Below are 27,899 nucleotides of genomic sequence, written 5' to 3' on the forward strand. Positions count from 1 at the left end.
CTATTTGTGTTTTATTTGAAACTTTTAGGGATCAAATCTCGGTCGGTCTCCTTGAAATTGTGACTTCGGGAAAGATTCTAGAACATGAACAAAAAACGACTTAAATCAGGTTGGATTCGAACTCGCACCATCCAAGTAGGGAACTGGGACGAACACGCCGGATGGTACACGCCGTGGCTTTTCAGAATGAGCCTAAGACATTATTGCCAGCAATTTTTTGCACTATTATTGCAATAGAAAACGTACCTGGTAGCACTAGGCATTGAAGAAGAAGACAGCGTGAATTTGCCGAAAGTGCGGCGCTCCGTTCGAGGCTGGTTTGCCGCTTGTATTTCGGGCCAAAACGGTCAATATTGATCGAGGAACCTAGCACCAGCACAATCCCCAACGACCTTGGAGTTTAGCCCTTAGCTTTGCTATCATTCTGAAACGAGTAGTTGGAAGCAGCTCAAATCGATACCCGTTTTATACTATCTAGATAGGAATCCCAGCAAGCTTCGTTCAAAAGAGTACACCGACTAATACAGGCTTCTACTCGGAACTGAGATAAGTTGTATCGGCATAAACCAGGTCTGATCCAAACTGTACTTTCCGATAATATCACTGCCGGCCAGCCTGTTAACTCCTGTTAAACATTTCTTTTCAAGTAATTAATTTTTAATATTTTTTTTAAGTTGAAGGATTCATTTCTCATTTTCAGCACATGCAGATTTAAAGCTTTTAAGGGTCTTGAACAAATCAGCAAAAATAGAGAGCTTATGGTTAAAACCTCAATTTGCGCAAAGCAATTGAAGTTCAAGGGTTTCCAGCAAGGCCTCAGACTGGCAAGTAATTAATAATTACTTTGATTTTAAGCTGGTAATTAAGTAATTTATTAATTACTTAGTAATTCATGGTTATTAAAGTAATTTAAAGTAATTATTTGGTAATTAAAGTAATTTAAGTTATCATTTTTGTATTGTACTTCTTCAACGAAACTTTTTGATTTTTTGATATAATATATTAGAACAGTATATCTTTTTCATTTCAAAAAAGTGTGTGTGAAAAAAGACTGGTTCTATATGTAGAAGGCCTTATTCACCATAGTTCTCTCCTAAAACTTTCCTAAAATTTATTTTCAACATGTTGTTTAGCGAAGCTGATTAACAACAAAAGGCAACGCCATGATAAGTGAAAAATGTTTCATGAATCCTAAATCTATTTATTTTTATTAAATAATTGTAAAAATCCAGAATTTTTTTAAAGGACCTAAAAGCTATTGTCTTTCATATGTTCATTGGGCTCAATGAAAAAAAGTCGAGAAATATGATTTTTTTTTTGCAAGAACAACATTATAGTTGGTTATTTTTTCTATGTTTTTTCTATGTTTTTCCTTCTAATTGACAGTCAAAATTATTTGAAGTTTATGTGGATCGAATATTTAAAACCAAAATTTACTTAATTATCATTGATAAAAGCAAAGTTTTCAAGTGAAAGCCGTTTAAAAATCAATTAAAAATAAGTTTTTTTTAAATATATTTTTCAGCTAACTACAGCAGTTGACAGTCTTGTAGTATATCTTTTTTAAGAGCTGAACTATTTTCTTGAAACATAAATTTAAACATAAATTTAAACATAAATTAACAAATATTTTTGAGACAAATGTTTCATTGTTAAAAATCAAACTCAGTGAAATTAGAATTTAATGACAAATTACACATTTTCCGTATTTTTGGTAACAGATTTTTTTTAATATACTTGAAAAAAAAAACGAAATAATGTCAAACCAATGTTCGAAAAACATTTTAAAACATAACGTTATTTTGAAGAATTTCACAGTTTTCATAAAGAGCCGCTGCAAATATTTTTCAAAGTTTATGATTGGCTCGAAAATCTAGGGGCCTTTTTTCAAACAACTTCAAACAACAATATTTCAACATTCGACTTGCCAAGTTTCAGCACCCTCTAGTAGGAGAAAATTTTCAATATGTTAAAATGAAGCTATTTTCAATAAAAATTATACAAAAAAATCACAATATCCAGATTGTCACAAAAAAATATAATAAATAAAAAGGCATAATTTAAGACTTTGAACAAAACAATACTGTTTGTACTTTGCTTGATATTGAGTGTTTTTATTTTATTTCATTAAATTAATTTTTGAAAGAGCTATCGAATGAGCTTTTAATAAATATTCAAGATTAGAACCGTAGAAATAAATACTTAAATCTATTTAATATTGAATTATATATTTTTTCATCATAGTGAAAAGTAATAAAGTAATTAATGTAATTAATTAATTTGGACCAGTAATTTGAGTAATTAATTGGCAGACTGGCAAACTGGCAAGTAATAAACGCTTCTGGAAACCCTTGTTGAAGTTTACATATAAAATTCCATAAGATTTTTTATGTTTTGGGTATGGAAAACATAACTATCTTCGCATAGCCTATCGGCCTATTTTCATCACTTTTGCAGTTTTCCGTTAATCTAACAAAATTTTCAAAAACATCAAAAATGGAGAGTTGTGTGCTTAATTAAAGTGGGCTATTTATTACTTAGTAATAATCAAAAATTCCTTATGAAAGCTTTAATTAATGATCAAAGTGCTGATCGGCTTGTTTTGAATTTTGCTTCCTCCGAGTTGTTAAATCACAGTACCGTCATTTGGGGCGAAACAGAACACATGGGGCGAAATGGGACAGCTGTTTTAGCCTTGTAACTCTTGTGATCGTACAATATTTGGATATTTTTGATTAGTTTCGGATGAAACAGACACAGAACATTTGAAATTGTGCATCGTTTTCCAAATTTCAAGCTTTTAGGTGCTCTAAAAACTGCTCTCACTATTCAGACTGTAGTCCCGAAAATTACACGTACAATTTCCATTACAAAAAATATGTTTTTGTATGAAAATTGAGGGTTGAGATTTCCAAATAAAAGAAAAGTGTCCACGTGGTTTATGGATGATTCCGTTGAAGAATTAGGTATATTTTGATGCCTTAAATAGATTTATCTGTGTGTTTTACATCTTCTTAGACAAAATTTCCCAAAACCTTATCCAAATTTCGTATTCTAAGGTTTCTTATTGGGTTTGATTCGAAGAACAACTTTGTAGAACATTGCAAAGCGCTAGGAATTAATCCCGGAAAGATGCAGGATGCTTTTTGGAGTTTACATTTTTCGGCAAAATTTCAAAACATGCTCCAAAAATTAACCAGTACTTTTTCGGGATCCATTCCTAGTTTTTGCGATGTTCTACAAAGTGTTCTTCGGATCAAAACCTATAAGAAATCTCTAAGACGAGAAAACTGTATCAGGTTGAGGACAAATTTCTAGAAGAAGAGTTAAAAAGTGAAAAATAGATCAATTTTTTATTCAAATTTCATTCTAACTCCAGATCAGAACTATAACAACTAAACCTTAACCAAATAAGCTCAAATTTTCTGGCTAGCTTCTGGGACTAAAGTGCTCGAAAATTCCGGTTGATGCGTTTGAAATTAAACATTTTTGTGATTTTAATATATCTGTGAACCACGCCAGTGCTCATAAAATCCCTTGAAGCCGATTTTTATTGAAATGCATAATTAACTTAAAAGTAATGAAAATGCTTCCATAATGCGAAAAACGAAAAATCATAGGTCAGTTGTACGTTAGGGATGTGTCATCAAACTATTAAACCACAATTATGCTCTGCTAGTTCGACCATCTCCCGTATATATGCAATATATAGTTACCGTTCTCATCCATAATTTAAATATATAATAATACATCTCTATCTGCAATGCAACATTGTTAATTGTAATAAGTCTTTTAATATTATTTTTGAAGTTTTGCATTTGCTTTTTTTTCTATTACCCTTGCAACACGACTTGGCTATAATTATATATTTTTCACATATTCACAAACTTTTCCTCCAAGTGTGTTTCTCCAAGAAAAGAAAACAATGAAAGTTTGATCAATTTCGACAGACATTGGGCTTTAGAAGCATATTTTCTCCACCACGTTTTCTGCGTGCAGTTATTTGCTGTTATTATTATTCTATCGATTCTGCTTCCTGCGACTCCTCGTGGCATTGAATCTGTTGAATTTGTAAGCGGTCTAAACTGTGTAACCGTCAGACGAAATTGCCTGGTTGCATGAAACGTCGTACAGCGCTTAATTTGATTCGATCGTCGTGTGTGTGTGTGATTGAAAGATCTATCTAAACTGACAAATTGTTATCCTGCATCATTTCTTGTTTTCCGGTGCCTAAAAGTAGTGTGGTAGGTTGAGAAAGAGGGGATTACATGTATTTATTTCTTTTTTTTTTGTTGAGGTGCATCGATTTAGTGTTAGTTAAGTGGTTTCTTGTGCTTGTTACCTTGCCTTTTTGGATTGTTCGGAACGATTGACCAACGAAAAGGTTGTTAGTGTTTTTTTGAGCAAATCTCTGACGTTTCGCTTAACAATTGTTCAATTTTGATATATACGTTAGGATTTTGAGAGTTTATTTTATTTTTTGTTTAATCGCAACAATTTTTAGGTATATTGAACACTGTAAAGTTTCCTATACAATATGTGTTTCACTACTGAACCCATTCATTTCTGTTGTTGTTAGCTTTCCAGTTAGTTTTGTTTGATTCATACTTCTCATCGCTTCAATGGTTGCTTACTTGGTAGAAATTTTTGTTAGGGAATTAGTAATGGGTGTTTGTGTATATATTTCGAACCTGGGTAAAAAGGAGTAGATGTGTAAAATTTAATATAACATTCTCGTCTAAAAGGAGTCATAGAATGGGTTTTACTGTTTAACTCTACAGGATTAAATATGTATATATGATTTGCCTACCTATACTGTAGCCACACTGTTTCCACTACATAGTTTGTGTTTGTGCAACGTGTTCTGCATTGAAAGTGCAATATTTGTTAATTTTTGATTTCCTCTGTTGTTGTAATACGTCCATATCACTACTCTATGTAATTGGTGGGATTGAAGAAGGGTGCTAAACTTGTCGGAATAATGTTAGGTAAATAACAAGTTTTATATAGTTGGTTAGTAACAAGGGAAGGGAGATTTGTTTGAAGGCTGCTGCAAATGGCACCGGAAGAGGAAAGCAATTTGCCATGCAAATAATGGTATCATCAATGCACGGATGTGAACTTTCATCACAAGCCGATATTAATCATTCTCGATGGACTCAAAACCTGTTCATATTGAATCCCCTGATTTTAGTAACAATTTTGAAGGGTTATAGTTTATAATTTTGCCGTCTTTAATTGTTAGTCTTGAAATAACAGTTTTCAATAGATTATTCAAAAAGATAAAAAATACAATCGTTTCTGCTGCAATCGATCTCTGATTTTTCGATAAATCTTCCTGTTACGATGAATTTTTAAATCCCTTCAAACCGCATACTATGATCATTTAATTCCACACAGCAAAAAAAAATGATGGTAACAATACATCTTGAATTGGTGACAGATTTTGTGTAGAGGCCATCCATAAACCACGTGGATACTTTTTTGGAAATCTGTGTGTCTGTGTGTTACCAAAATTGTCACTCAGCTTTCTCAGCACTGGCTGAACCGATTTACACCAAACCAGTTGCACTCAGTTTAGGGTCCCATAGATCGAGTTTCAAATATATTTAAGTTTCGATAAGTAGTTCAAAAGTTATGTATAACAATGTGCTTTCGAAATTACCTGAAATCGTACCATATATCCCCATGTTATATATCGTCGGATAGGTAATTGAAAGACCTTTCCAATGAATCCTAAACATTAAAGATCTGGTAACCCTGTCTCAAGTGATATTTATGTACTTTTTTGAAGCCGGATCTTGCTTATTTGATGTAAACTATGTTTAGATCCATCATCCGACCCATCGTTGGTTAAGTAATCGGAAGACCTTTCCAACGAGTCTTGAATTGTAAATATCTATGAGAATCTTTTAGTAAGGAGTGAAGAAGGCTCCAACCACATAGGTGGATTAAGTTAGTTTTTTTCTTCAAAATTTCATAAAATGTTATATGTTGAAAAAATCATGCTACATGCTGCATAAACTATTATTTTGGGACAGGGAAAGCGAGTAGTAAAAATTATTGCTTTTCGAATCAAGTGATGAAAAGTTGAACTGTTCAATACTCAAATGGATACTGAAAAGTACTTTAGAGTACCGTAAACCGGGGTGACTTTGATAGGATTTCAATTTGTTTTTAGAATATTTTCCAACAGGTAAGGTTTTTCTCAAGATTATTATTTTTAAAACATGTACTTGGGTAGGCCACACAAAGTCCATGCACTATTTTGGAAAAAAAGTTTTTTCAATAGTGTTTAGAAAAATAGTTACGTTAAAAATTCTTGGTTTTAATTCCGGGGTGACTTTGATAGTCATAGTTTTTCTTGTTAAAATCATATTTAAGATGTTCAAACTTTATTTGTACGTTAAATGTACCATCACTAAAGTAGCTGATATAGTTTGTAAGAAAAAAATCAATGTTTATATTAAGTTAACTAAGTTCATAAGCTTTTTAACAAAATACATATAAATTTTAGGTAAAATTGTTAAAAAGTCGGAATTTTGCCTGCAATTTGTTAAAAATAGTTTTGTTTATAAAATTATCGATTTATATTGCATTTTAAACTGAATTCGAAGCACGAATCACAAGTTTTCACATTTTACATGAAATTTGTTCAACTGAATTTGCCTATAAATTTGGAGATTTTTTTTAATTGTGCTTCAAAAACACACATTATTTATTATTTACAAACTTATTTAACCTTCTCCTTGTGGAAAATTGTCCAAAGAATCCGAAAATGCATTCCGTTTTCCGATTAAAAATCATGTTCATTGAGAAAATCATGACACTTTGAGAAGTTTAAACTAATGACTTTCATCCACTTTTTCTTAACTATAGTTAACTAACTTTATAAACTTTTCAAAAATGTATGAAAAGTTCTTCATGAGGTACTTTGAACACTTCTCTACCACGGTCAGTATGTTTCTGAACCATTCCTTACGAATTTTAATTGTACTCTTCATTTTGCGGAAAAATCGCAAACCTATCAAAGTCACCCCGGCTATCAAAGTCACCCCGTTTTACGGTACTATTTTTGGAGTTTTGTTATTCGAGAATGACAGTAATAGTTAGTAGTTTTGCAACGGACACTAACATATTTGTGGTTCAATACACACATAAGTTCCTTTTCTATCAAACTTTTTTTTAAAAAAAAAGTCTAAAATATTGTGTTTTTATCAAATCCGGTTTCAAATGAAAGTTAACCATGCTCATGCTCAATCTGGTTTCAAATGAAAGTTAAATATGTCTTCTTCCAAAAACCGTTCTGGGAAACGGGAGTTGACAACTGTGTCCACTGGGAACCTGATGCAACCTTATAAGTCATTTTTTAGACCTTAAAACTTAAACTTTGGCAAATATTTTAGTAAAGAGAATCCCCAATTCCTCACTATTTAGCTTTTTGGTTTAAGCGTATAAATATAGCCGATTCAGAGAAAAATGTCCGCACTAGGCTAAGAAATCAAGGGTTGGCTTGAGACATTTTTCTCTGTAATGGCAGTAACTTAAGCTTCTGTAAACTTCTGAAGTCAAAGAAATTTCATTACATAAATAAATTATTAGTTTTTTTTTTGGTTTAGAACCACTGCGACCATTGAGTTGATCTATTGCGGTATACCCATTTTGTTATCGCAAATTTCAGGATGACAAGTTACCATTTAGGGTTACGGTCATTGGCTGACACTGCGATGTACCCTAGTTTGGCAAGATTTCTAGGATGAAATCGCTGCATTCGCAAATCAAATGTTTTGATGTTTCAGTCTCACAGTTACAAATCCGACAGATATCAATTGGACTGAGCTCATTTTTTTTTCAAGTGATTATTACTTTTGAAAATTTATGCATTTGTTCATCTGGTAATGTTATATTAAATATTAACTGCTAATTAAAAAAATTTCTAAACCTTATCAAAAAGCTCAATAATCCACAAACAAAATGAATAGTAAAAACATAAAAAAATGATTAAATTTGCTTTTTTTAAGCGTTCTGGTTCAACGAATGAAAATATACAAAACACATCGAAATTATTAAAACATATTTTTATGAAAAACCCATCGAAAAAAAAATCCAGGAAATTCTTTGACAAATATTTTTAAGAACAACTCATGAATGCAACCATGTTAAAACTTACAGAAGTGAAACTTTTCAATTCAAAAAACTGCAAAAACGAATAATGAATTGTCCCGTCCGTGTGGATCAATCGGACCGCGCACTGGACTCACAATCCAGAGGTTGCTGGTTCAAATCCCGCGGCGGGCGCTCTCAAGTTCAAAGTGTAAAAATGGGTATCCGGCGCCGTCGGCGAAGTCCTTGTAATTAAAAGGAAGACACTAGTGGTTGGCACTAGCAATAGCGGCCGACAGCTATAAAGTCAACTTCGTAAAAACGAATAAAAATAAGTGGTTGAATCGCGATTTTTTTTTGTGTACTCTGATCATGAAACTTTTAAAGAACGTCAGATAAGAACAATTTTTCTGCACGCCTGTATGAAGACATCGGATTTCTTTTGCATCCTCATTCCCCCTAAAAATTGGTCAAATTCCCCCCCAGGGGGGAATTCCTCACCGGTTGAGAAACGCTGGTCTAATCGTTACAATTCTACGCATAATTGTCCCACCACGTATTTTCATTCACGGAATCATTGATTTGACGAAGCATTGTGTCTTGTTTACCTATTGTATAGCAAGAGGATTACAAATAAGAGTGATAAAGTGCTAACTGGGGCAATTTGGGACATTTTCTCGATCGCGTTTTTCTCAGTTGCACTTTTTTGAACATGGGACAATTATGCGTAGAACGGCAGTATAGCTTCACAAAATAAACAACATACATTAAATTAACATAGTCTGGAAGAAGCAGATAATTGTTTGTTTTTTTTCAGTTAGTCATTCAAAAATCTGCCATGTCTCTATCTGAAAAACGACCAACTTGACTACTTGGATGAAACTCCATCATGGTGGAGGCATCAAATGACCAAGAATGGTAAAGTTGGCTCAAATAAATGCTGGGACCACCGGTAACCAGTGCAATAGTGGTCGATGACTTCAATAAATCGTTACTGCGATGCCATTTCTGCAGCCCCAAACCAACTAGTCTAAACCAAATCGGAGCAAATGTGTGAGGTTTACTCCCTTTGAAATCTAATCTTCCTGAAAGGCTACGGAATAACAAGAGAGTGAGAGAGCCAAGTGCAATCGTGCACATAAAACGGGAAAACCTGCGGTCGACTGCCAATTATTTCTTGTTAGCGAAAGGTGTTGAATTTACTTCTTTCTGATTATACGTTTTTGGGAGACATTGCATGACCAAAGCCAATTTATTGTTTTTTTTTTGTTGGTTGTTGTTTTTGGAAAGGTGATAGCAACGATTTGTAGCGCGAGAGGTGCATTTAATTTGTTTGTACGAGTGTTTGAATCTCCTTAAGATGTTAACTTTTTCCCGTGATTCTAGCGTGTTTGTGGCAATATTGTACCGAATCAAGCGTTGGCAATTCAAAATTGGCATTTGTTTTCTTAAACTTTGTCTTAAATCGAGTTCAACGCGCCTTTTAGCAATCATTAAACTATAAAAAATCTAAACACAGCGTTTGATAACATTTTACATTTGCTTTTTCTCCTATGTATACCGTGATGAGTATAGCCGTAGTTAACATTGAACATCTGTGAACGAGATCACAAAATGGTAGTAATCTGTGCCGACCCGGTGATGTAGTTACCGTCCCCGCTGGCAATGCAGGTAATTCGTTCCGGGACAATGTCCTCCTCAAAGTCGTGGCTCCCGTAGTAGGATTTCTCCCCACCACCTCGCCGATCGCTGCCACTCCGGTGGCTGGACGAATAGCTGGCAGCTCGTCCAACGGAGTTGTTTCTATCTTTGGAGGTTGAACCACCACTAACCTGCTGCTGCTGCTGCTGTTGGCCTTGGACGTGGTGGGAGTTCTGTTGGTTATGGTGGTGGTACGATGACGACGAGGACGACACGGGATAATTGTGGTAATGTCCGCCTCCCGATTGCTAGGTGTGGGTCGAATGCGAATGGGCCACTGATATAGAGGTAGTCATGGCAAATGGGCCGTCCTCCTTGCGTCGCTTGTCCAGCGAGTCGTACAGCGGAAACTCGCAGCACAGGATGAACTTGAGCGCCCGGGGAACCTCGGAGTAGATGGCCGGTGGGATCGGAATCAGCGGCGACGTGCACGCTTTATACTTTCGATATTCCAGGTCACTGTGGAAGGGAAAAAGTGGATAGAGAGTAGGCAACATGTCAGGTCAATCAATCGCTATAGCTGTAGCTGGGGGTGTCGTGTTATTGGGTAGTAAGTGAAATGCTAAACTAATTACGACCTCCCCATATGATGAGACGTGGAACTCGACGGAGCTATACAATTTTCTGATTGGTTTTCGCTTCCAGCTGTTGATGGGTGCAACAGTTTGAAAAACCAATTATAAAAAGTTTCGCAAAGTATGCCATGCCTGCGAAAATTATTCGTTTCATGCTCCCTGAGACAGTTACTCTGCCCAGCAGCCGATTTCATCGGCAATCATCAAGGTGAAACGGGACACTGTTTCTTGGACAATTTTTGTTCAACTTTAATCAATGGCTGAACTCGACAGATTGTTTGCTTGAAACAGACAGATTTAGGCCGATTTTAGCGTGACATACTTTATAGATTTCGCCTTCTATCGGATGGGGAAGTAAAACGTCGGTCCATTTGCGTAAAAGAGGTTTTGGGTGACTCACCACACATAACCTTCGGACGCCTAGAAATGAGTAGAAACTTGCAACAGAGCCCACAAAAGACCCGGGGGTCGTTAAAGTGGATTGCTTTGCTTTTTACTTTATAGATGACGCCTTAGTTGAAGACAAAATACTGGCAAAAAAAACAGATTTAGTAGGTTGAACCTCTTCATCAAATTAACATTTCGCAACTGCGTCAGATCGGTCCATGAAGCCGATAAATCCGTTAAAACCATCAATAAATAAACAGTCACACAAAAGCTTCGATACACAAAACCATTTTACCTATAGTCAAACTTTTTTTTTCTATACGCAATAATGATAAAAAAAATAACATGCCATTAAATTGCAAACTTACTCTCGGTACTTTTCGTCCGCGGACCGTTCCCGCACGGGGATGCCGGACAGGAACAGGATGATGAGGGTGGTGAAAATTGGCGACATAATTGCCACCCACTCGATGCCGTCGATGACGTTCAGCGAGATGACGAAGATTCCCCACCAAATAACGATCTCGCCGAAATAGTTGGGATGCCTCGACATCCGCCAGAGTCCTGTTTTTTGTGTGTGTCGATAGCGGCAGGGTGAGGGAAAGAGAGAAAGAGAACGAAAGTGTCAGAACGAGATGGCGCGCACATTATTGAGAGATAAACTCTTCCGAGTGCTGAAGCCGAGACGAGCCACGAGCCATATTCGGTAATCAAATTTATGAATAAATCATCGATTCGTGTGTACGTGTGAAAATAAGCGAAAGCGCGCGCTCTGCCAACTGTAAAAGTGCTATAAAAATTCAATAAACATCACATCTTTATGTGTGGTTTGCCACACTTTGGGCTGTGAAAACGGGAAAGAAGGGATGTTTGCGATTTGGATAACTTTTCGGATGGGCTGGTTGGATTGACATATTAAAAATTTATCCCAATTGAGGATTCACTCAAGGCGGGCTTCATGCTTCGTTAGATCGAATTCGCAAAAATTGTCCGTTTGGTGTCTAGATTTCTCATAGATATTCATGAAACATAAAAAAATAAATGGTTTTAAAAAAAAATGCATCTCGATCTGGTGATAAAGTAGAATATAAATGTTGAAGAACCGTCCCACGATTTGTAGTAAAAAAACACAGCCAAAGTTTTGCAAGTTAAAAAAAATAGCCCTAAAAAAGTTTTTTTTAACATTAGCCAAGTCATATAATAAATAGAAAATATGTACGACATATTTTATGCGGAATTAAAAAAAAAAAATCTTCAATTGATGATTTCGAATTTGGCAGAGATTTGCTCACAACTTCTTCACCCGTAAAGGTTCGTGTAACGAGAAAGCACAGTTCGGGTGGAGAAAGGTCAGCTTGTAAGTTTGTAAGTGGAGAAGAGACTCTTGTGAATGCTCTGCAATCAATTGTCACTCTTATTCATCTCAAGAGCATCACTATCTCAGGGTGGCCACTCAAGTCGGGAAATCGGGAAAGTCGGGAAAAAGTCGGAAATTCGCCAAAATCCGCAAAAAATCGGGAAAAAGTCGGGAATTTATGATGTTTTGTCAAAAAGTCGGGAAAAGTCGGGAATTATAAGCATGCTTGATTGAAAATTATTTTTTAACTCTTGAATAATTTTGTAATATTTTGTACAATTCTCGAATTGAATTCACTCAATTCTGCTTTAATAACTTACTTTAAATTTAAGGTTCTTTTCACTATTTCAATATATGTAAGTATGGAAAAGCTGTTTAAGACATTCAAAATCCAAATTAATATTGGAGTCTTTGACACAGATCTTCATAATATTTTTCATGAATCATATGATCTCTATAAATTTTTGTTTATTATACAAGAGGTAAAGTTAATGAAAAACTAATATAAAAATAGAGCCTAATGGCCAGCTTAGAATTATGATTCTATTTCATTTTGTCACATAGATTGAATATTTGAAAACAGATTCCAACTTGAGTTTGGCAATGGTTTTTTGGTAAATATTTTTAATTGTTTAACTAAATTCATTAAGTAATTAAAATATGTTTTTTTAAATGTTGCCGTTATACTTTTTTGTGAGTATGGTTAAATTACTACTATATATAAAGCTTGATTTTCAGTTTTCGGAAAACTTAAATATGGAATAAAATCCAAAATATAAAAACTTTTTTACGTTTTGAAAACATAAAGAAAATTTTGAAATTGCTAAAAAATAATCTAAGAAATTTAGAGTTATTGCAAAAGTGTTTAAAAAATTGTCTTTTCAAACATTTTGCTTAAAATAAGTGGAAAAACATAAAATCATATCTAACTGAATGTTCCTTGAAAAAAAAAAAAATACAGTTAAATACTGACCACTAGATAAACATTGATTTAAAAAACAATATCAAAAATTACAAATTTAAAAGGGAACCAGGCAAAATTTTTTATGAATTTCTTGGCATTTTTCTAAATTCTTTGAATGAATAATTTCAGCAATTATGTTTTAATCATTCTTTGATTTAAAATTTAGCTAAAAAAAATAGGAACGAAATTTTAAGTTCAGCTATCTTAAACTTTTTGTCATTTCCAGTTGAAACTAAGTATCAAAAACTATACTTTTGCCAATTTAAAAAATGATTGTTATAAGTATTGTTGAACTTTCGATAATTTTTTCAAAGACCAATTGTTTGTGTTTCTACTCTGAATCATAATAATGAAGTTTCATTTGTGAAGTTTTTTTTTCAATTGTTGTTTAGTTTCTGTATTTACAAAAGCCCTATATTTGAATTATTTTTAAATTCATTTAAATTTTTTTCGGTAATTAATATTGACTTTTCTTATAGAAAGTTTTTGTTTGAAATCATTCTTTAGATAAGAAATGCGTATTATTTGAGCATTCTGGAAATGTCTGGAAAAAGTCGGGAAAAATCGGGAATTTGAAAATGGGATTTGAGTGGTCACCCTGCTATCTCTTTGGAATAATGATGTCGTTTGTCACGTTACCGTATCGTGCTGAACCCTCCCATGATATTTTTGCAACATTGTTGCTGTCGAATTGTGATGTCTTGTTGAAAGAAAATTTGTTTGCCATTCTGAATCAGACGGGTGGAAATTGTTGATTGCAAAACTAACAACTGAACTTTAAACTTCAAATATCAAAAGAGGGAAATAGTGCCACTCTCAAGCCAAACATTGCAAATTGGAGAGCACTGTAGCGCACGGAAATATGTTCTTGAACGTAAGAGAGCGAAAAAATAAAGAGGAAGAAAAGATTTCGACTGTCTTTCCGGAAAGCTGAGCTGCTCCTTTCCGGGATTGCAAACCAAACAAACAAACAAACAATGAGAGCATCAAAACAGCAGCAAGGAAGCACTTTCCAGTCTGATTTCTCCCATTCATGGCTACAATCGAGGGGGCCCACTCATGCGATTTGTGAGTTATCAAATACCCCTTCCCTCCTTTCTGCCCACGTGCTCAGCGTTTATACAGCTACTAAATAGCACACGCTTCAGTTGGAAAACAGTTGGTCCAAATAATCCGATTACGAATTGAAAGATAAATATTGTAGCGGATCAAAGAGCAAGCATTCGTTCTTTGTCGGTACACTGGTGGAAGGAGGTTGATTGTTGCTAGATTTGGAACTCTTAGCGATAGTTTTTGAATATTTTTAATTAAAAAAAGCCTGACAAAATAAAAGTTCTGAATCAAAGAAAGATAAGATGATCAATAATGTATTGTAAATTTGAACTGAGGCCAAAAATTACCCAAAATGATTCTGCACTTTACAAGCTGTCAGTCATAAGCTAGCCTCCATTTGGTGGTTATGAAATTGTATAATAATACCAACCCATAAACATCCATCAACATTTCTTCCGCCGGAAGAATCGAGAAAGAATACGCCAAATTGCGTGCAAGAAATTTGAGCCAGCAAAAAAAGCAACCACTAAATGATGTAAAGAAAAACTGGGGCAAAGAACGAATGCTGCTGCTGCTGTTCTTTGGTTGGACTTCCAACGAGAAGATGTGATAAGATTAATGATTGACATTAGCCAAGATGATGACAATGACACATAAAGGCAATGTTAATGAAGGCAGCAAAATGTTATGACTTACGTCCCATCATGGGCGGGTTGGGCAAAAAGCGAAGGACATCAAAACTAAAAATAGAACAAAAATATTTTGTTGTGCAACGTTGACAGCAGCAAAAAAATGTGGGTAAGTTGGAACCAAAAAAACGTGAAGACATATTTGTCAGTTTCATTTACAATCCCAGTACTAAATAGTAAATATTGTTTTTTTTTTTATCTTAAATGCGCGATAACTCGTGATGGTTACAAGCAAACACCTTGATTGAAATTGTCTACTCTACAACTTTGTAAACATTATTACACTCTAAAAAATAACCCTGCAAAGTTAAAAAACAAGACATTTTTAAATGAAATTTTTTGTTCTAAATGGAAAAATCATCCTTCTGGGTTATTGCAGGTTCGAAAAGTACATTCAATTTTCCATATGATTTCATGTGCGAATTTTTTATACAGTTGAGTCATGAAAAATGACACAATTTTTCAAGCTATCACCATCACCGTTTTAGGCTGATTTTTTTTTGTTGAAAAATACGTATTTTTCAAATGTACAAAATTGGAAGGGGTTGTACCGCCTCACCGCAACGAGATACCGAAAAATGGAGCTTGGATTCGTGATCAGAGACAAAAATTACCCACTAGGACAAAGTTTCACGCAAATTGAGGTCGGTTCAACTTTCGTGCGATTTCTTGTGAGTTGGTGAAGGATTACCCAGATATATTGTTATTGCCTTCTCACTGAGGTAAGGCTATAATCCTGCTCTAAAAATGAACTTTTTATTAAAAGCTCGAAGACCCACCTTCATGTATACATATCGACTCAGAATCGAAAACTGAACAAATGTCTGTGTGTGTATGTGTGTGTGTGTATGTATGTATGTATGTGACCAAAATTCTCACTGAGTTTTCTCATCACTGGCTGAACCGATTTTGACCAAACCAGTTGCAATCGACTTGGTATAGGGTCCCATACATAGCTATTGAATTGTTTGAAGTTTCGATAACTAGTTCAAAAGTTATGTATAAAAATGTGTTTTTACATATATCCGGATCTCATTTAAATGCATGTAAACGATATCCGGATCCATCATCCGACCCATCGTTGGTTAGGTAATTGAGAGACCTTTCCAACGAGTCTACACCATTGATAATCTGGCCACCCTGTCTCGAGTTATGACCACTAAAAAGTTATATCTCGACGTCGTCGTGCTATCTTGTCGCACCCGCCATTTTGACGTTCCGAGAAAAACGCGTTTTAATGTTTTTCCTTGAATATTCAAAAACGAGAGCACGCAATGTAAACAATAACAAACACGTTTTGTTTGGCTCACCATTCTGTTCATTGTCCCAAAGTTTAGTTGAAGTTGGTTGCTTGAGTCCCGAGTTATAATTACAAATGTTTACGGTAGTCTAGCTTGTACGTGCGACAAACGCATCCTGACTTTCCTGGCCTGAAATCCCTTTGGCCTTTTGTCGCACTTACATCAATTTTCATGGAGTGACAAGATAGCACGACAAGATTGAAACTACTATCATATGTAAAGTGACAAAAATGCACGGAGTTTTTTTCGGTTTTTGTTGAATATCTCAGGATTGAAATCGAATTTTGGGGATCTGTGAAGGTCAAAAGGTGAGGCATTGTGAGCTGCACAAAATGGCGTTCTTAACTCAATTTGGCCCAAAATGCACGTACGACAGTGGGTCTCGTGGCGCAGGGGTAGCGGCTTCGGCTGCCGATCCCGATGATGCTATGAGACGCGGGTTCGATTCCCGCCTTATCCACTGAGCTTCTATCGGATGGTGAAGTAAAACGTCGGTCCCGGTTTCTCCTGTCTCGTCAGAGGCGCTGGAGCAGAAATCCCACGTTAGAGGAAGGCCATGCCCCGGGGGGCGTAGTGCCAATAGTTTCGTTGCACGTACGACAAGTTAGCACGATGGCGACGATCTGTGTACTTATTTTTCTGGATCTAAAAAAATAGCTGAAATATGTGTCCAAACCACTCATATTATCCATTGTTGGTAAAAAGTGAGGAAGGCATCAACCACATAGGTGGATTAAGTTAGTTTTTTTAAGGACAATGTTCTCGGATACCACCTTTATGTATGTTTCTGAACAGTTTTTTTAATCGGTATCTGGATGTTAATTCTTTTAATTAGACTTTTCGCATAATAAACTGGTTTTTTCTAATGTAACTTTTTTCTGAAAAGTCTACCTGAAACTTTGCCCAAAATGTTGAATGGATGAACTAATGATGTCTTCTTTTTTGTATAAGAAAAGAAAAGTTTAATCGAATGAAAAATCATTGTCCGAAGTCTCACAGAACTGAACCCCTACAATTCAGCACAGAAAATTCAGCACTTCAATGGACGATGAAATTCCTAATTTGAACCATTATTATGCGTATGTGCTATAAGCAATCAAATTGTAACATCTCGCTTTAAAAAAAAATAGCCACAATACTCACCATCGTTGCAGAATTTGCCCTGATTAACCGGGTCCTGGCGGAACGAAAACTTTTGCAGGTCGGCGTACGTTTCGGCCAACAGCCCCGTGATGAACATTCCGGTCCCGGCCGAGTCCAGCGTGGTCATCGTGCGGGGCGCGTGCGGTATCGAGTGCCGCGGGGAATTGATGATAATAACTGGCAGCGATACGACAAACACCCAGACGGCCTGCGGGTTCGGAAAGACAAGAGCAAAAACACGGGGTTGTATGATAAGAAGCTTCCTGGGAAAGCTCTGCAGTCGGGGAGTAAGTTTCTTCTTCTATAGAGGTGGGTTTGCATGTGCGGGTGTCATAAGTTATATTAGTTTAAATTAAGGTCAGGTAGTTTCATTTTATCGACTCCTTAATTTGCATTTTCGATGGGTCTTCGAGCAGCAGGTGCCGTCAGGTGTTGAAATAAAGTTGGAAACTTATCTAAAAAATGTTGTTCTTATGACACAAATGTTTATGATAAAAAATGTTCTGGGATGTTCGAGTACACACATTTTTTTAAATAGTTTAAAATTTTAAAAAATCAATTTGAACCAATAAAAAAAACATTTTTCACCTTAAAACTGAATTCTTGGTAGATTTGAGCCCATCTTGAATTACTTTTTGAGTTTTTAGTTGTTTAATTAAGATTGTTCATCGTTCATCAGTAATCATGTAACAATACATTTGCGTTTGTATTTTCAAATTATTAGAATGCAGTCATCCCACATTTAAAGAACACTCACAATCTTAAAATACTTCTTCGGTATTTTGGTATTAGCAACGATAAACAAAGCATCTTAAGAGGCAGTTTTTTGTAAATATTGCTCAGTTTGTTCTAGAGGTCGTATCGAGGTGCTCCGATTTGGATGAAACTTTCACTGCCGCTCCAATCTAGTCCGTCCCATATGTAAAAAGTGAGTGCTGAGATAATGCTGTTTGAAACCCAAAAAAGTTTAACCATATTTCTCATTCTAAATCAACAATTTCTATACAGTTTTTCATACAGTTATTTCAACATCAGTCTAATAAACACCACTATCATAAATTTGTTTTAAAAACTAACAATTTGGAGGTAAATTTGTGAAAATTTCAACAAAGGACCGACTTGACTTTATTTGTCCATAAATAAAGGCAGGTCAGTCATGGTATCAAGGTAGGCTTGAACATTTACACCAGAGGTTCAACCTGGTTCAACTGTCATTTCCAAGTTTGTTTTGGTAGTTTCCCATGTATGAATATTGATCACCAAATGATAAAAAAATGTTTTTTTTTTCAGATTTTGATATAATATCTAGATATCAAAATATGACCAGCAACGACACCAAAAATTGTGCAAATACTTCAGAGGCGAATGACATGTGACTGCAAATCTTAACTGTTGAACCCATGAAATTAATTTCAAAAACTCCGCTTGTCGGAGGAGGGAGCTCTTCCAGAATCTGGATCAAGCCTATTCATTCAAGACAAAATATACCTAATTGTATGTTGTGGGCATTAGCCATAACGGTATGATTTTTATTTTTTTCTTTCCGTGGTTTTCCCTTGCACAAGAAAAAGCAAAAATCTTTGAATTATTTCACTTTTAATATTGAAATATTTCCAGAAACGATCAGATAATGATATTTTCAAGCTTTACGTATTCTGAATGAAATACTCTGTAAAATTTAAACAATTCTGCATCCACTCAAACGATTTGCGAGACATTTCTATATGAGGAACTGACTTGCCTTTATTTTGCATGTGGGACAGCGTGAAAGTCATATTTATTTTGGAATTATTAGAACAAACATTATTTTTTTATTCAATAGGCTAAAAGAACATGTGAAAACAAGACTGTTGTTAAGTTTATCTCATTTTTGACAAAAATACATATGGGACGGACTAGATTGGAGCGGCAGTTCAGCGTTTGTTTGTCTATACATGAGATGAACTCATGTCAAACATGAGCCCTCTACGACAAAGGGAAGTGGGGTAAAACTGGTTGGAGGTCCAAAAACCATGAAAAATCTTAAAATTGCTCGCATTTCCGTAAAAAATCACCAATTCCAATTCTCTTAGATGCATTTTAAAGGACTTTTGAAGCACTTTAAAATGTGCCATAAACATCCAGGATTGGTTTAACTTTTTCTCATAGCTTTTGCAAATTACTGTTAAAAATTGATTTTTTTAAACCTTAATATTGTTTTGCAACAGCCTCCAACACCCATACTCCTTTAGGTCAAAATTTAGGGATTTCATGGACTATAAGCCTACAGAATTAACTTTTTGGCCAATCGCAGTTTTTCTCATAGATTTACGATTTTCTCTAACAAACTTTTTACATCGTTAACTTTTGCCCTGTAGCCCAAGGAGACGGCACTTTTGGTCAAAATTATTATATATTTGGATTCCTTAGGAATTTCACGTAAGTTTGAAGGTAAAAAGTTGTTAATTTGATTTTAAAAATGTCATTTAGAATGAATTAAAATATTTTTTAGCATTTTGTCAGATTAGGGGTAAAACAGATATTTGATTCATCATTTAGTTGCCATTTTGTGCATCTCACAATGCCTCTTTTGACCTTCACAGATCCCCAAAATTCGATTTCAATCCTAAGATATTCAATGAAAACCAAAAAAGCTCCGAAATTTGTTGTCACTTTTCATATAAAAGTAAGTGACGAATTGCCTCTCTAGGTTAAAGTCACGTTAATAAAATAAACAACAACATATAAAAGTAGTTTCAATCTTGTCGTGCTATCTTGTCACTCCCTGAAAATTGATGTAAGTGCGACAAAAGGCCAAAGGGATTTCAAGTCAGGATGCGTTTGTCGCACGTACAAGCTAGACTACCGTAAACATGTGTAATTATAACTCGGGACTCCAGCAACCATTTCAACCAAACTTCGGGACAATGCACAGAATGGTCAGCCAAACAAAACGTGTTTGTTATTGTTCACATTGCTCTCATTTTTGTTTATTCAAGGTCAAACATTAAAACGCGTTTTTCTCGGAACGTCAAAATGGTGGGTGCGACAAGATAGCACGACGATGTCTATTTTACGTATAAATCACAGGGTAAACCAAATATAACTTTTTTTTTTCAAAAATGTTTGATTTAATTATTTTTCAATATCAAAATTACGCTAAAATTTGTTCCATGATTTCAATTGAATTTCTCATGTTTTCAGACAAAATGCTTTCTTGGGTTTATGAATTTTTGTTCATGTCTATTGCGAGTATTTGAACATATCTCCATTTGTTACTATTGCTATTTCTGTTCTTTGTTTAAAATAGATTATTAAACATAGTTATACATTTTTAATAAAAAAATTAAAATTGATTTTTGTTGAACAGAAGTTAAGCATAAGCATAAGCATAAGCATAGGTGCCCACCCGCAGTTGCTACTCCGTTATTGACCAGGACCTCCAGAAGCTACATCCACGAGCCGTGGAAGATGAGTGGGTGCTATCTTTCCTCGCTTCGCAACTTCTCAAAGGCCCCTATCATGCTGATCAATACCGGCGCCGGCCACGACCAGTGGTAGAGTCACGGGGAAGTGGATGGGAATGTTAGTCCGATACTTGAGTGATAGAGACCGCCCAATCGACTGCTTCTCCGACAAAGTATCACATGAGTTTTGAGGGGGTTAGTAGATGGGTATGAGGTCAGGATTCACGAGTGGCAGTGATGTGACCATGAGCATTTTGTTTATCGGTTGAAATTTTTAAATCTTAGGCAGCCGGCTGCGGAAAGATAAACTAGTGATGATTTAGAAAGTTTTTTTAATCGAACGCGTGCCAACCGAGCATTAGTGCTATGGGCTGGACTTATCAGTATATTTTACTGTTTCTACAATTTAGATAACGCGAGCAAATTTCAAATCTCCTCGCAGCACACAATACACGACAAAAATGCGAAACAAAAGGCACACAAAAAGAAATCACTTTTCACTCTGAATATGTTTACGACCACGCGCTCCCTTTGTCAATTATGCACTGATGACGCTGCATTTTCAGAGGGCAATTTTCTCCTCGCAGCACACAATACACGACAAAAATGCGAAACAAAAGGCACACGCAAAAAAAAAAAATCACTTTTCACTCCGAATATTTTTACGACCACGCGCTCCCTTTGTCAATTATGAACTGATGACGCTGCATTTTCAGAGGGCAATTTTCTCCTCGCAGCACACAATACACGACAAAAATGCGAAACAAAAGGCACACGCAAAAAAAAAATATCACTTTTCACTCCGAATATTTTTACGACCACGCGCTCCCTTTGACAATTATGAACTCTGATTTTTGTTGAACAGAAGTTGTCTAAAAACTACCGTTTCAATTTAAGTAGGGTAGAGTAGTCATCAATGAGACACTTTTGGTTTTCTACTTTCAACGATTTTTCTAATTTTTTCATCAGCATGTCTTAATGAGCTTTTAGCTGCATTATCTTTCTTTTAATGTGTTCTATCATTGACCAAAATATGGGATCGATCCGACATCTACAGCCAGAGTTATTCAACTGTCTCATTGTAGACGCACTTGGCAGGAACAATGAGACAGCTGGGGAACAATGAGACACTCTACGAAAATCAACATTTTTCTAGCAAAACATCATGTTTTTGTATTGTTCCATTGCAGGTGACTTGCCTTGAACATTTTAGAGCAATTTTGTCAACATGAAACTTTTAATAACAAAAGTTTCACTAAAAAGTATTTTAATTTTATAAAATCCATATAATACCAAATAACTTTGTATTTTTGGTTAAATGAAGTTTAAACTCTATAAATATGCCAAAAATCACTTTTAATTCATGTTTTGAAAGATTTCCATCGATTTTGAAAAGTTTATTGAAGAAAAATCAAAGTGTCTCATTGTTACCCATGGGCTGAAAAGAGTGGGGAACAATGAGACAGTCCTGGATTCTGGGTGTTTTCTAAATTTTGGCCAAATCTAATGAAAGGACATTGTAGCCCAACTTAATCCCTATGGAACGTCGAAAGACATTTGAAGAAATATTAGTTTTGGTGTAAATGGCAGCCTACGAGCGAAAAAGTATTTTTTGTCCATGATTTACTTTTACACCCCAGAATCAAACATTTATGAATTACTTTTCAAGGGAGCGTCCATAACCGAAGTCACTTATATGGCAGACGTGTATCCAGTAGACACACCTTTCCCCCAAATATGAGCCTGATTGGTTAAAACTACGACTTGTGAGAGCCATTTTATCATTGTTCCCCGTGTCTCATTGATGACTACTCTACCCTACTACTTTTTCCAGAAAATATTCCGTTTCATTTGCCAACGTTGGTCCAACAGCCTGTCCCATTTTGAAGTCATGTCGAGGAATTTCAGGTGCTCTCTTCTTAAATGACAGATTTTGATGTGAGGAACAATGTTTTCTTTGACAAGAAAAAAAAATAATAAAATACTTTCTCGCACCCCTTATTCGATTTACTGAAAAAAGTCACTTTTTTGAACAAATTTTCTTAAATCGCTTGGAATCAATACAAAAACTGTTTCGATCAGGTGTGTTCTATCTTTAAACGAAAGGTTTTTGCCCAGAGATTTAGATGCACGATTAATATCGGACCAAAATGTAAGTTTTTGGACCTTCCCAGGCGGATTTATGTCGAAAAAATCGCATTTTTTCGATTTTTTTCTTTAGAAATGCTCATTTTATTTAGGGTAGCCTATTTTTCTCAGTAAAACAAATGCATGCATCTTGTAGGAAATTTCATGGCGAACATTTTTCCCTCTTAGAAAATTCAATTTCGACACTCCAGAGCCGAAATATTTGAGTTTTAGTGAGAATACCCATATTTGCCAAATCACAAAATGCGATTATACAATATTCTTAAGATAATCGGAACATAAGAAAACTTTAAACTAAAATAGTTCTGTGAGTAAAACATCAATCAAAATGGAATGAAAACCGAGATATGACCGAACTTGCAAGAGATTTAAATGGCATCTAATACACGCAAATAACATTCCAAAAGGGCGTAGCTCCAAAATATCACTGTTTACACAAAATTAGATTCCAGATTCGGATTCAGCGGCCAAAATTACTAAAAGAAAGCATACCCTGACCTTTAAGACATATTCTTGCAACGTCGTGTAATTAGTAGGCCTTGCTTCTGTATTCTGAGAAATTTTGACAATTTTCACTTTTTTTCTAACTAAACCTTAAATATCTCACCACTTGAGTGTCGACATTGAATTTTCTCTGAAGGAAAAATGTTCGCCATGAAATTTCCTACAAGCTGCATGCATTGGTTTTGCTGGTAAAAAATAGGCTACCCTAAATTAAATGAGCATTTTTGAGAAAAGTTTCGAAAAAATGCGATTTTTTCGACATAAATCCGCCTGGGATAGTCCAAAAACATAAATTTTGGTCCAATATTGATAGTGCATCTTAATTTCTGGACAACAACCTATCGTTTGAAGATAATACACACCTGATCGAAGGAGTTTTTGTATTGATTCCAAGCGATTTTAGAAAATTTGTTCAAAAAAGTGACTTTTGTCAGTAAATCGAATAGGGGGTGCGAGAAAATATTTTATTATTTTTTCTTGTCTAAGAAAACATTGTTTCTGACATCATAATCTATCATTTAGGAAGAGAGCACCTGAAATTCTTCGACATGACCTCAAAATTGGACAGGCTATTGGTCCAAATATTGGTAGCAAAGATGTGATCTATTATTTTTAATGAAAGTCATTTAAATTGTGTAAATGAAATTTCGCAACTTGTTGACAACATTATCACAAATATTTTTATAGCACTTCGTTAACAATTTTACCGTTCTTCAACAATTCGATTGAATGCAAATGAAAGTGACTATGGTCATTGAACCATGCGTCTCCTTCAAACTTGTTCGGCTTAAACAGTTCGATGGAGCCGCATGGTGGATTTCTTTTGGAGTGCATATTTAAAGCACATCATCCTGTACTGCTGCTCAGAGTGCATCGGGTTGATTCGGTTGATACTTTTAAAGCTCTAACGCGTCGGTCTCCCTTACGAGCAGGTTAGAGAAACAACATTATGCAGCCAAACAGAGGGGTGGGGACGGACACCTTCAAATTGGCCACGTGGGGCGGAGTGGGGCTGCATCCGGCAGCAGCGGTGTTAAACCAAACACCACACCTGACTTGCACGTGCGGTTGTGCTTGCTTCCCCGTCATAAACGTGAAGCGAGCCTCCATCGTCGTCGACTTTATGAAAGCCATTAAGGATCACATTCGCCGCGTGGTTTACAGTATGGTTGTGTGTGTGTGTGTTTTTGTATTCATACTCCCTTGCTTAAAGCAACACCAAAGTTGTGTGTGTTTGTATGTTTGTGTGTTTTTTGACTCAAGAGCCGGATCATGTCTAATTTACATTCCACAATGGGGTATGTAAATTGCCCATTTTACCCCTTAACTTGGACACAGATGGGACGGCAAGATACCCATCTGTTATATTCAAAGGCTATATTCTTCAAAATTTAATCAAAATTTCAACTTGAATCCACTAGTTGTAGGTCTATAAAACCAGTAAAATAAAAAAAGTATCGCATTTTGTTTCCGCTTGGGCGTTATGGTGCCCCCCTCGTTGTGAGGCAGTTTTGGAGGCGGATTTAATTGGATCCCAAAGGACCGTGGGAGTGTTACAACGGCCTGTCAATAAACTTTGCATCAACTCATCGGATGTACCCTACGGATGTGATAAAATTGTAAACAGGTGAGGACGTGCGTTGGTTGATTTTCGTTTGAAAATGTCACAAAATAACACACTAGCTTCAAATTGTTAGCTACTGATAACATGTTGTTTTCAAAAGCAAACCCACAATTTTAGCAAAGCACCTCCAACGATTTGGATTCATGTTACATACCTGGAAGGTCCAGAACACGGCAAACCGGATGACGTTCCGGCGGTTGTCCTCAAACTGTTTGTCGCGTCCGATTTTCACAATCCGATAGAACAGATATCCCGACAGCCTCGCACCCCATAAGCACACAAACACCGTCACCATGAGCTGTCGACTATCGTAAGGCTGAAAAGGAGAAGAAAAAAATACACATTTTTTTTATATAGATTTGCGCTGTCTCCACACCCTCGGCGGAAGGCTTTTCAATAGAATACTGTCTAGTCTTTGCTCGTAAAGAAAGAACAAGACGATCACGTTATATGAATAACCGGAAGACAAATATCGTCCATGGTTAAGAGGGTGAATGCATCTATTTTTGACACATTTGAAGTGAAGCTACAATTAGTATTAACTTGCTAAAACCGACTTTCTTTGTAGTTTACATCGTATCAACAGAACCTCTCCTTAAAATTGTATAAAGTTGCTTATTTCAACAGGATGAAAGGTAATCACAGTGGAATAAATTGCCTCCACAGTTTTGTATTTTCTCGACGATAATAATGGGATGAAATATGGGCATATTTTATCGTACCACCATCGAGGTAAGATCCATCCTTTAATCATTCGCTAAGGAACGTGACAAAAATAATGTAGACGTTCTGCGATTGTGCTCAATCGTACAATTTTGCAACAAAGGCAAACAAATCTCCTCAACTTGTTATGATTTCGGTGAGGAGAATGACGCTTCACTTAACGGCAAATAAATTTCAAGCCGGGAACTAACATTTTACTGAAATCTACATAGAAAAAATTCATGGTAATATTACATCTGGGAATGGGTACATCTTTTATGTCAGAAATAAGGTGTAATTTTACCTCTGGAAATGTGTAATTTTACCACTTTTCTGGTGTAATGTCACTTTTTGAGTCAAAATTGAGGTAAAATTACATTATAAAAGAGGTTATATTCAACCATCCAAAATTACAGCTTCCAAATTTACATTATTTTTTACTGTGTGCCTCACCTTTTGACCTTCACAGATCCCCAAAATTCGATTTCAATCCTGAGATATTCAATAAAAACCAAAAAGCTCCACGAATGTTTGCCACTTTTCATATGAAAGAAGTTTCAACCTTGTCGTGCTATCTTGACACAGCCTGAAATTGATGTAAGTGCGACAGCTGGGCAAGAGGATTTCAGGTCAGAACGCGTTTGACGCACGTACAAGTTAGACAACACAGCAAAAAATTGTGTTAATTTGGAAGGTGTAATTTTAGATGCTTGAATATTACATCTTTTATGAAGAAATTTTACCTCGATTAAGACTGAAAAAGTGACATTACACCAGAAAAGTTGTAAAATTACACTTTTTTCTGACATAAAAGATGTACCCCTTCCCAGATGTAATATTATCATGATTTTTTTTTGCTGTGTACCGTAAACATTTGCAATTATAACTCGGGACTCCGGCAACCCAATTCAACCAAACTTCGGGGCAATGCACCAAATGGCCAACGATTGTTTCGTGTTTGTTATTGTTTACATTGCGTGCTCTCGTTTTTGTTTATTCAAGGTCAAACATTAGAACGCGTTTTTTCTCGGAACGTCAAAAAGCAACGTACGACATGATAGCACGACAGCGTCGACTTGTATCTAAACTTTTTTTTCCAGTTATATGTTTGGTTTTTGAGTTAAAAACTCTAATATAATCATAATCATATAATCAAAATTGAAGTGGTATTTATTTTAAGGGCTAATGTAGATATCTGACACAGAAAAGTTTCCTGGGCATTTGTAGAAATGCAACGCAAACTACGCAACTCGGAGCGTATGGTGATGTGTTCCTCCCCTGTATGTTAAGAAATGTGTTGTTGTTTGAACACTCTGTGCTCAAACTCAACCTACATGAATGAATCATCTCTGTGATTAATTTTACGCAGTAGGCCTGGCCGATTCATCGTTTGTGTAACAGTCCAGACTCGATTAAATTACCTCGGATAATCGAATCACGGTTTTTTTTATTCGTTGTTTAATTTTGGATTGCCAAGTTTAAGTATGACTTCTAAGCTATGCTAAAGTGATTTAAAAAATTTAAATCCAAGATGGTGGCCTGTAGGGTGGTGACGAAATATTGTAAAAGTGCAGTTTATTATTTAATAGGCAATATACTATTCAAATTTAACTAAAATAGGGTTGCAGAACTCGAATTTGATGTTTAAAGCAAGAAAAAAAACGAAAAAAATATTATTTTTTCGTGCTTCCATTATCCGAGCACCCATACAAACCTTCGGATAATCGAACTTGGGATATAGAAACTAAGGCATCGAAAAGAAAAAGCGAACTGCACCCACTCTCCATACTTTGGAAACTTTGGAGAAAAACCATTCGGCCCTGTCTAAATATTAATAAAATTAAGTGCAAGTGCCTCTGGGGACCTCAAAGTACAAGCAACGCCTTGAGTTTTGCCTGCGCAGTAATTTTATTGATCGGTGTTATGGATCACACTAATTGAAATGTTAAAAATTAGTTCGAGTTCTGGGAGAAAAGCTTAAACATTTTTAAAAGTTGCTTACTACCTACTAATGGAACGTTTCTTTTTGGTAATTTAGTAAATGTGGCAAAATGTGTTTTCTGGGCAACCTTAAGGAGAAAAATAGTCATCGCTACTTACAAATGTGTCTTATAGGAAATTTTCTCAGCTTTCCAATGCTTCTAAGAGCGAAATGTTTCATCGAGAAATTTCTGAGAAATCATTATTTTAAGTTTCTTGTTT

General features: G+C 35.5%; 1 protein-coding gene across 9 annotated transcripts in view; it reads right to left on the reverse strand.

Annotated features, from left to right (window-relative positions):
* Nucleotides 1-8,341: 8,341 nt before the first annotated feature.
* The window catches only part of LOC6030825, a 42,032-nt gene continuing 22,474 nt past the window's right edge, over nucleotides 8,342-27,899 (reverse strand). For all 9 annotated transcript variants that reach the window (XM_038260076.1, XM_038260072.1, XM_038260070.1 and 6 more), the window contains exons 3-6: nucleotides 25,150-25,311; nucleotides 17,274-17,481; nucleotides 11,135-11,330; nucleotides 8,342-10,263 (exon numbers count right to left, since the gene is read on the reverse strand). In XM_038260076.1, the coding sequence (XP_038116004.1) occupies nucleotides 10,053-10,263; nucleotides 11,135-11,330; nucleotides 17,274-17,481; nucleotides 25,150-25,311 (777 nt within the window). In that variant the 3' untranslated portion in view covers nucleotides 8,342-10,052. The remainder of the gene's footprint in view (nucleotides 10,264-11,134; nucleotides 11,331-17,273; nucleotides 17,482-25,149; nucleotides 25,312-27,899) is intronic.

This window comes from Culex quinquefasciatus, chromosome 3 (genome assembly GCF_015732765.1).
Source record: "Culex quinquefasciatus strain JHB chromosome 3, VPISU_Cqui_1.0_pri_paternal, whole genome shotgun sequence".
NCBI classification, from domain to species: domain Eukaryota; kingdom Metazoa; phylum Arthropoda; class Insecta; order Diptera; family Culicidae; genus Culex; species Culex quinquefasciatus.